The sequence below is a fragment of the Zychaea mexicana genome (assembly GCF_025766255.1).
Source record: "Zychaea mexicana strain RSA 1403 chromosome Unknown BDB00scaffold_138, whole genome shotgun sequence".
Classification (NCBI taxonomy): domain Eukaryota; kingdom Fungi; phylum Mucoromycota; class Mucoromycetes; order Mucorales; family Lichtheimiaceae; genus Zychaea; species Zychaea mexicana.
The window spans coordinates 23,865-33,897 of record NW_026516801.1 but is presented as its reverse complement, the minus strand read 5'-3'; the positions used below and the strand labels follow the sequence as shown (position 1 = coordinate 33,897).

The following is a 10,033-nucleotide window of genomic DNA, read 5'->3' as shown; positions in this document are numbered from 1 at the left end:
AAGCTTGCGCATTGACCGTGCAAATAGCTCTTATGCATGTTGACCGCGTTGTAAACTCTGTGGTCTGCTCGAATTTGTATCCTTTGGGTAGATCGATGATGACGTCTGTATTATAAATGTAGTTTGATGTTAGTGAGTGGTTCTTATGTCAGTGCGCTAAGAAAACATTAAACGGAAACAAAGAATCGACAGTGCTAAGGTCAATAGTAAAGAGTAGATCTCGCTTGCATACTTTGATTTATGTATAGATACTGCTTGATGAATTTTCTGAAGTTTGAAGGGCGCAAATGGACGCCTTCAATTCAACAAGCCATCTACGAAAGGAGCCATCTTGCTCGCCTTTTCCTCAAATGAACTTGCACCTGATGAATATGAGTGATTCCATTACTGCAGTGGTATTACTGTATCATTGCTTTCTGGCTTCTTCCTGTTGCTTTGCTTCTTGATTGAGCTATCATCGCTACCACCTGATAATATATAAATTCTAGCATATATAAGATCGACACATCATTAACCATCATCAGGACAAATATGACACGTCTTAAGAATTCCCACTGGTAATACATAATGCTATAGAGTATGCAGACTGCGTGTGAGCAATGATAACGTTACCTTGCTGCGATTTCATAATGATGCACCCGATAGGGTCTCTTACTAAATGTTCATACGCGCGAAACATTTTCTGCGCCATCTAACTACAGCATCTATAATACAAGTTGGGTTGAAAGAAAAAAGTATTGTGTACATGTGTCGTTTAGCCATTTTACCGTCCAGTTTGACAGGAACAACAGCCTGCACAACTTTGACAACAATGTCGGTACCGTATGGATCGGGTGCTAATAAACTCACTGTAATGGTGCGTGCTATACGCCGGAACGAAAGAAGAGAAAAGACTAACCTGCTGGCATTTATTACTATAAAAGGTACATTGGAAAGTGTGCGTGTGGTGTGGCAGCGAAAAATCAAGTATATACGTGCCTGGATTCAAAATGTGCATTATCACCAATTTCGTGATTTAGGTTTATTTCCTGAGAACTCTGTGCTAGAGTGGAAAATCTGTCCTACTACACTACATATAATACTACAACCACGCCTATAGTGCTAGCAGCAGCAGCAGCAACGGATGGTATCACGGTAACAAAACGATACCTCGCTGATTAAGCAATGTATAATTTAGATGAGGCTCTTGTCGTTTGCCTTGTACATCGATAACTGGACAATGGCCCAAACTATACTTTAAAGTATTGTAAAAGGTCCTCAGCTTATGACCAGGCTCTTTGTCGACTCAAGATGTCCCCATTGGTATCGTATTGCATAGCAAGAGCTGCAACTTACGATACATGTAGCAACCCATCTTTGGCAACAATGCCAAGAATGGCCATTTGGAAAAAAAGCTTTGCCTCACCCCTACACCCCCTTGCTTGGCTCATCTGGTGCCATTCAACACCTCTGAAAGTTATGATGTCAACGGGACTTGTTGCAAAATATTATACATGCAAGCACGGGCCTGTATGATACAGGTAATAATATGCACCGTGTTTTTAAAATAGCTCACATCCGTACACAGGATAAAACGCCGACGACCCCGTGTACCACGAAGCTGCTGCTGTTTCGTAGATCAAGTACGAAAAGGTTGATAGACCGCCTCTCTTCTTGTGTCTATGAGAGAGCGCTCAAAAATCGTTTACTATATGTGCTGGATAGATTTAGTACAAGATGATTTGTTTCCTTGGGTTGAGCATCCAAATAGGCTCCAAAAAATAGTTTCCTTTTCTTGCAAACTAGAAAACATCATCATACTTTGAAAAGTCTGAATGAACCTCTGAGTTGTCAATGAGCTTAACATCATAGCATTATTAAACAACAGAAGACGAAACGAAACGCTATTGCACGTCATTTTCTGTGTACAGCAAATTAAAATGATATCGTATGGTAATCAGTTGAGTATTTGCAAGTTTCTTGTATGGCTTCTCGCCGGCTATATCTGAGGTGAAATATTATCGACGACAATCTATATTCAAGATTTTCCCTTCTTTCTTTCTTGCAAAAATACGCTCAACAACATACCGGAATAATACTTTAAGCGAGTGCCAAGTTGTTGGAATCATGCGGGCGGGGCGTTATTATTAGTAGGTCGTACCGAGTTAGGGGGTAAAGAAATGACAACAACGCCGCCACATCCCATTGTTATTGTCCATCCCAACTAAGGCAATGAAAGGATCGATTTTAATCAATACAACTTGATCTTTTTGCCTTCTGCAGTACAATGCTATAATAGCGCCATTACACAGCATGTATACAGAAATAGAATGAGCACACAAAGCTCTTCCACTGCGGCATAAACAACCAGTGGATATCCCTTTATATAGGATTCTGTTATTGTTGTTGTTTGTCCGGAGATATTACAGATCTTCTTTCTTGTATACACTTTAGTTTTTGAAATGATGTCCACGTACCAGCATTATTATCGAGGTATGTATATTTGTGGAAAAAAGAACAAGCTCGCCGTTGCGAATCTACATTGCTAACGGTTGCCCATTGTGTTGTTGCGACCAAGATCAACATGACGATCGTGAGATGCCCATGAGCTACCCGCTCAACTACTACGACCCTTATCACCAAATGGTAATTTTTTTCGGGAAGAATATATTTTTATTTTGCAAAGCGTGTAACCATGGCTAATTAACTTGTATCTCTACATAAAAAATCCATAGCAGCGGATCCCAACAATGGTAGTAGATCATAACAATATGTCTACTGCTGTTGACGGTGGTGCTCATCCATCTCCCGTATTTGCCGAAGAGTGGAAAATTGGTGGTCAACATCAGCAGCAACAACAGCAGCCCGAGGGATGGCGAGTATCCTGTCCTTCCAAACCATTGCCGCAAGAGCCCCCGCCACCACCACCTCGTCGATCATTTATGAGTAATGCAATAGCGGATGCTGGATCCTGGTATCAACCTGAACCGCCTGGCTGGGCTTTTCCTCCGACGACAGGAGAGGTAGCACCTACTACTAATACTAGTACAGTTGCTGCCATGGAACCACCGACATATATGATGGAGCAGCAGCCAATATCACCATCTCAATATCCGGAGAAGGATCATCCCCCGGCACACTATGAACAACCAATTCTATATGAACAACCGCTACAGCAACAACAACAACAACCGGCGCCTCCTTTTGTTCCAGAGCAGGAGATAGACTATCATACATCAAAACAACAACAAATATTGCGCGAAAAAGAGCGGCCTAAAAGCGATCCTGCGCCAAACAAGCGAAAGACGACAGATAACAGCAAGTATAGCAAATGCAGCATGCCTTGGAAGCACGAAAAAAATCAGACTACTTATTATGCTCTTTTACCCGCCTAAATTTCTTGTGTTGAATAGCAGTTCGTCAAATTACAGTACAATCAATCAACAAGGAGTACAGAGTATGGATCAAGATTGACACGACGGAGACGGGTCTTACACTAGCGCACAAGATCCATACCATCGCAACGTTTAGTACACGAAAAATATTATCAATCACTACGGCTTCCGGTCGAACGATACCACTAGATAACCGACCTGTATTTGGAAGCTGGATGGACATGGACAACTTTGAAGACGGTGAACAGTGGAAGGTCGAATGGTGCGAGTTAGATAAGGGCATCATGGACAAGCTCGTGTCTCGCTTCATACAAGTAAGTGGCGTAAATGTTTATGTTTATATGTAACTTGAAAAGAAAGTAAATCAGATGGAAGTCTCACGTGGTATGCGTACTTTAGATTAGCGGAAGCAGACGCAAGTAAAAATTCAAGACCCAAAATTTATGCACAAGCACATCATTTCTTATATGCACAAACACGTTTAGCATGTTTCTTTTCTATATGGACATGTGTATACCACACACATCAATAAATTTGTTTTCTATCCCGTTTCCTAAGTCATTAATGTCTATTTCTTGAGGCTTAAAATATGGGTTCTCTCATTTGAGTTCGTGCTACTACAATGCTCTAAATATGTTTTAGACATGATCCACCGTACGAAAGCTTTGTTCCTCTCTATCTACACCGAGATCACAGCATTACTCATCATTGGCCAACTTCAGGTGCGATTCTACGGATAAGAACATATATAAATAAGATCTTTTAATGCATAATAAAATCAGCAGTTTTTCGGTCTCGTTGACTTGATTAGTTTCTTTTCTATTGCTGATATTTTACTTGTCTCAATGGCAAGAGTGATGAATAGCTCGGAAAGGGGAATAGTTAATTGCGTCTATAATCATGCTTTCTGTAATCTGTATTAACAAACGTATAACAAAGTAAGTCAACGAGACAAAAGCTATCCTTTTCTTTGGCATGATTGGGGCCGGATAATAGAGGAAAGTCCAAGAAGTACATCACTGGACCAGTCGTACATTAGACCGTACCTGAGTTAATCTGTTTCCATTCATATCATAATGGAACCAGAGTAAAGCCAGACTTGATAAATGAAGAACGGGCGGAAGATTTGTATTGCATGAACTTGAATTGCCCGAGTTGGTTGTTTCAGGTGTTGTTTCAGTCAAATTGACATATTTGAGATATCAAGCAAATAAAAGTATCAAGGAGACAGAATAAGTCAACGAGACCCCAAAAAGACTGAAGATCGCTTTATTGCAAAAACACATGTTCTTTCTATTGTTAACAATCGCTTATCTACGACGGCAGCTTGAACAGACTAATATTACGTGAGTCCAGGTGAGAGCAAACCTCACCATGCGATGAGACTGATAGTGATATGGATAAAAAAGACAGTGTTAAGTGATATTGCAGATAACACCTGTCTTGTCTTGAACGATGGGGAAGTCCATTTCCGAGTCGGGCATATAAGTCAGTGCAGGACATAGCAACCCCAATGAGGTCGATTGTGTCCTTGGAGAGTGTGACTATAGGTGACATATCATTGTTGTGCTGGATCACTGTGCTATAAGTTAAAAATCATAAGAGTTGCTTAGGCAACACTTGGCAGTGCTCTTTATGATTGAAAATTAAGCTAATAATCTGTCATCTCGTCACCATGATAGTTTCGACTTCACGCCATGTTGAAAAAGCAAGCCGTCATCTTATGATTCGTCATACGCCACGTTAATACTGTAGTGACGCCAAATCAAAACTTTTCCAGTGCCAAATCCAAAAAATACATCGCGCCATCATGATATTCCCCCAACTGCCATGTTAAAAGAACTCAGCGCCATTATGAAATAAATCATCCGCCATTTCTAAGAAAAAACCTATATACTAAATGGTCTAACGTGGCGTGCATGTTTTCATTGTAAGTTGTTCTAGGTCGGCGGAAGCAGGCACCCGAAATTTGTGCATAAAAACATTTAGCGTGTCCCTCTTTCTTACGGACGTATGTATGCGCTTCCGAGCTTATTAATGTGTGCGAAGGAAAAAGAAAAATGTAACTTGAACCTTGTTTGTTATGAAGTGATTCTTCATCTCGGAGCTAAAGGGGCTTTGTTAGGTACCCGGGCCGAACAATGAATGTGTACCAGTAGTGATGCACGGACATCTAGTATCACAGGTTATTAAGTATCCCTAGGCTAGCATATTCAGAAAAAATAAGAGCGTGTGAACACGCGGAGACAAATCACGCCATATAATTTTGCTGTTGTTGACATGTACTATCAGCAAGGCGAAAAAAAAAACTAGTTTTATAAATTAGAAGTTTCAAACACATGTCGCGGAGCATTTTCCGAAGTCCCCAAAATATGTACCAGCATAATACATGTTACAAAACGAATCAAAACACAACGTACAACAAGCAAAGAAGCGAGATTCAACAACGATGCAAATCACAAAGGCGATCCTGTGAGACAATAAATTCGCCCGATGTAAAGAATTATCTCTTTCAAATACCCAGCCCGCGTTTCTTTCTTTCACATAATGCTTTTATTCTGGACTAAGGGCACACAAAGTCAGCTATGCAGGTCGTCACTTTGACGCTCAAAGAAATATAGCAGATAGTAGCACATTGTATCTCAGCAGCACTATATACTCACGGACTCCTCAGCATCACACCATTAGCAAGAGCTACCAAGTGATAAGCTTCTCGCTATTGCTTCACTCCCTAAAAGAAGGGCGGTTATTATTAATTAATATATCATTAACAGAAGTGTAGCGGCGCCAGTAATCTGTTCAGCTGTCTGGGATAAATCATAGCACAATGATGCAAAGGGCGCCGCGGAGACACTGCGGAAATGAGAAGCGTTGGAGGGATTGAGCGCAAAAGAAGGGATCAAGGAACTACTTGAGCTAAGCGACGAATGATCGATGGAACCTCTAGACCGTTTGGGGTGTTCTGGGTAAGTATTTTTTCATCATCGGGCGGATGTTTGTCGGCCATATCGCGATTTGAATGAACTAAAATGGCTATTGAGAGAACAGACAGTTGGGCACAAAGCTGGATTTTAGGTTTTTTAAAAGACCCCCCATAATTCTCGTTTGCTCATGATGCTATTAACAAAATGCCCATCGCACCCGCTCTATGCACTCTTGCTCTCTCGCTTGTGAAAACGTGGTGCAAGGTTGACGGCCAATAGCAGCTAGTGGGAAGCAAGCACCGTGGAGCCACGTGCAACAATGCTAAAGTTCTTGGTCTGTTGCTTTGCGAAACTTCGAATCGATCATCTTTAACTCGTTTTAGTATCCTTCTTCTTTTTCTCTCTTCTCGCCAGCTTACTTGCTGTATAAAAGAAACATCGCCTTTCTGGCCCTTGTTCCTCCCCCCCTTTCTGCCCAATTCATCCTCTACCTCCCCCAAAAAAAGAGCCAGCCTTTCTGGGTCGTAGTTGGGCTGCGATAACTTTTTCTTCTTCACCAACTTATTAGGCTTGCTAAAACACGACCTCTTTTTTTCCTTTTCCTTTTCTTTTTTCCTTAAACCTATTTCTTTATATCCTTAAAACAAACTTCTTTCCTTTTTTTTTTTTGCATACACCGCTTTTCCCCTCCATCATCATCACCGCCACCATCCATTATGCCCAATAGCCACCTATCCACATACACGTCTATGATGCGCGTCACCTCCACAGGTCGACCTTATGTTAGAGTTAGTAGTTGTCATAGCAATCATCGCCTAGCAACTGATGGACAAAGAAAATTAGTAGATGGAGACAGGAAATATTGACAGCTTTGTCTATGCAGGATTTGTTCGATCTCTTTTCAGCCTTACTAATACAGATGCCTCTCACCGAACACCGCTCTTTCTTTCGCACCTACCCCGGCACGTTCACAACCGAAGAAGCAATAAAGTCGCTCGCAGACCTGAAATTCACTCATGTCGTTCGAACCCCTGATCCAGCAGATCCCTCGCGACAGATTTCCACGCGCACCACAACCACCTTCAGCATGACACCAACCATGGCAAAGACGCTAGGCACACACGTCCTTAACGCACGACTAGCAGAAGATGCAACGAATCCACAGAATCGCACAATGAAAGACAAGGGCATATGGCGACCAACACCAAAAGCCAAATATATGATTCAGCAATTCTCCAAACGAGCGCATGTCTCTGTCAGTCATATGCAGGACTCTTTAACGCGAATAGATACGTTCAAGATCTTCACGTTTGAACGGTTAAACAACGACGATAGGTTGGCGTTCAACCGGACTAATATGACGAACTGCTTTCGGGTAAGATATTGTGATAGTAATGCAACTGCGCCCCTCCCCTTCAATCGGACGATTCTTCCGTAAACTGCTGCTGTGCATGGAGGCTAAATTACAGCGCGCTTTTTAGACAATGATGGCGTGGCTACCGACAGAAAAGCTATTAGCGGATGATGTGGGCGGTGTCAAGGAGCGGAATCTGGGTGACTTCCGGTTCTCGTTCTACGGATATCAGTGTTTTGAGTGGATTTCCGAGTACACGACTGCAGTGACGCCGCAAGAGGCCGAAATAGCGGCTTCAGAGTTTGTACTGTACGGATGGATCGAGCAAATCCTTGACAAGGCTGACAGAGTCAATTATATCAAAGAAGACAGCACGACGAGTTTCAAAATGACGAGGAGCACGCTTTACTATGTGACACAGCGAGGGCAAAAGGTGCTTGGATGGGAAAAAGTGGATGACCAAGCAAGTTCCGTCGAGTCCACCAGCGACCAATCTAACGGTGATAAGACAGAACTGGTACAGAAACAACAGAAACACGCCAATCGATTGCTTGCTACAGAGGAGAATGTCGTCATCATGGGTGTTCCTCAGGCCACCATTAACGAACGCAAGCAACAGCCACAATCGATCAGTAAAGGAACTGCTGGAAAGGAGCTAATCATTGAGTCGGAAGGCAGCAAAAAGTATGATTTTGGATTTACGAAACAGCAACTGCAGCAGCAACTACAAAAGCAACAACACGATGCGGCATCTTTACCGGACGATCAATCCAGCGTCAAGAGCTCAGAAGAAGAACTCGACGAGATAACTCAAAAGTTACTCAAGCTGCGGTCGACGGGTGGTGGCAGTAGCAGCATTGAAGGAAGATCTGTAAGGCGTTCAGAAACGTCGTCTTCGTCGTCGTCTTCACAAGATAGTGGGTTGGATGTAGGCGACGATAGTGTGCAAAGCAGCGACAATGTGCCAATATCCAGCAACAATCTACCCAAGGACTCGCAATGGATGCGACTAAAACAGATTCTTGAGGAACCCTTACTACGCATGTACTTTCGCAACTTTATGAAAAACAGCTACTGCGATGAGAACATTGACTTTTGGGTTGAATACCTCGCACTACGGAAGCTGCGCCGCGACAGCGCTAACCAGAAAGACGTCTTGTCCGCTTCATACAAAATCTACGAGAAATTTCTCGGTCCGAATGCTGCTTCGGAGGTCAACATTGACCATGCCCTACGCCAAGAAATCACCCAGTTGGTTACCTCGACCTTCTCAGTTGCTGCCGGTGCGACCAGAGATCTCCCCTTCTCATCTGGCACCATCCAGGTTGTTACTGCCCAAAGGACCGTTGTGGTGCATGGACCCAGTGGTGATACACTCAATGAACTTATCGCGCTGTACGACCGCGTTAATGACCACGTCTGCCGTATCATGGCGCAAGATTCTGTTCCGCGTTTTACACGTACCGAGCAGTATCGTAGATTGATTGCCAACCGCGATTCAAATCGAGCCGACTAAAGCAAACCAAGCAAACAAACAAACAAAAAACATATAACATTTACACTCAATATATAGCATATATACCTCCAGTTCCTTTTTCTCATAGTAGTACCCACATTTCATATAGGTTCGCTCACTCATTCATTCTAATCAACATATTCTGTACTTATTCAAACGACATACACGCACGCCATCATTCCTACTATATGTACCATATGCCCCTTCTCGCTCACATTCCCCCTTTCTGTTTATCGCTCAATGATACATTTCCAATATGCATTCTCATTTTTGTCACTTAGATTTCTTTACATGCTCCTATACAATAATATTAATAATAATAAAGAAATGTGTCTGAACAGTGCGGCCGACTCTGTATATCCCTATACTTTCCTTTCCAGTCTCTAATTCCGTGTATGTGTAGCGAAACGCTGGGCCCTTGGGTACAACAGTTGTACAATGTGCGTCAGCGATCATTTTTATCCCCTACATTAGGCTAGCGAAAGTAAGTAGAGCCTGCAGTCCCGAAGATTCCACCGTTGTACAACAAGCCAGGGTCTCTTCGAAGAAATGTACGAGCACTTCAACTTTCCGCGATATAATGTGTAACAAATTTAACGTACAGGTTTATATAAACGATTTACAAGTGTGATTTTGGCAGAGAACAAGAAACTTGCTTCTTTTGTATCACTCTTCCATGTTACTTTCAAATTCCTTGTTGTAAAGACTCATAGCATGGTGCCTATATAGCATTAGTGTATATCGGCAACTACTGATCTTGTGTCGCTTATCTGCTTGTAATGGGGTTGCAGCTGGTTTGCTTTTAAGTTAAACCTTATAGACAACTTTTTCATTTACTTGCAGAAGTTACATCTCTCTCTCCGCT

General features: G+C 42.4%; 2 protein-coding genes across 2 annotated transcripts; both read left to right on the top strand.

Moving 5' to 3' along the window:
- Positions 1-2,750: 2,750 nt before the first annotated feature.
- Positions 2,751-3,797, top strand: BDB00DRAFT_792634 (uncharacterized protein; the record flags this gene model as incomplete). The annotated part of the gene is made up of 3 exons (XM_053121139.1): positions 2,751-3,301; positions 3,511-3,688; positions 3,774-3,797. 3 exons carry the CDS (start codon positions 2,751-2,753, stop codon positions 3,795-3,797), a joined length of 753 nt encoding a protein of 250 aa, XP_052973735.1.
- Positions 3,798-6,823: 3,026 nt separating this feature from the next.
- BDB00DRAFT_114881 (regulator of G protein signaling domain-containing protein) lies at positions 6,824-9,288 on the top strand. Its single transcript, XM_053116109.1, has 2 exons — positions 6,824-7,673; positions 7,780-9,288. The coding sequence occupies exons 1-2, from the start codon at positions 7,176-7,178 to the stop codon at positions 9,166-9,168; spliced, it is 1,887 nt and encodes a 628-aa protein (XP_052973734.1). The 5' UTR covers positions 6,824-7,175; the 3' UTR covers positions 9,169-9,288.
- The last annotated feature ends 745 nt before the right edge of the window (positions 9,289-10,033 follow it).

What these genes read in the sequence shown, in the direction of transcription:
- BDB00DRAFT_114881 (XM_053116109.1), top strand. Translation starts at nt 7,176, where the DNA reads ATGCAGGATTTGTTCGATCTCTTTTCAGCCTTACTAATACAGATGCCT. An exon ending in ATATGACGAACTGCTTTCGG is followed by an intron (nt 7,674 to 7,779) that starts GTAAGATATTGT and finishes CGCGCTTTTTAG; the next exon opens with ACAATGATGGCGTGGCTACC.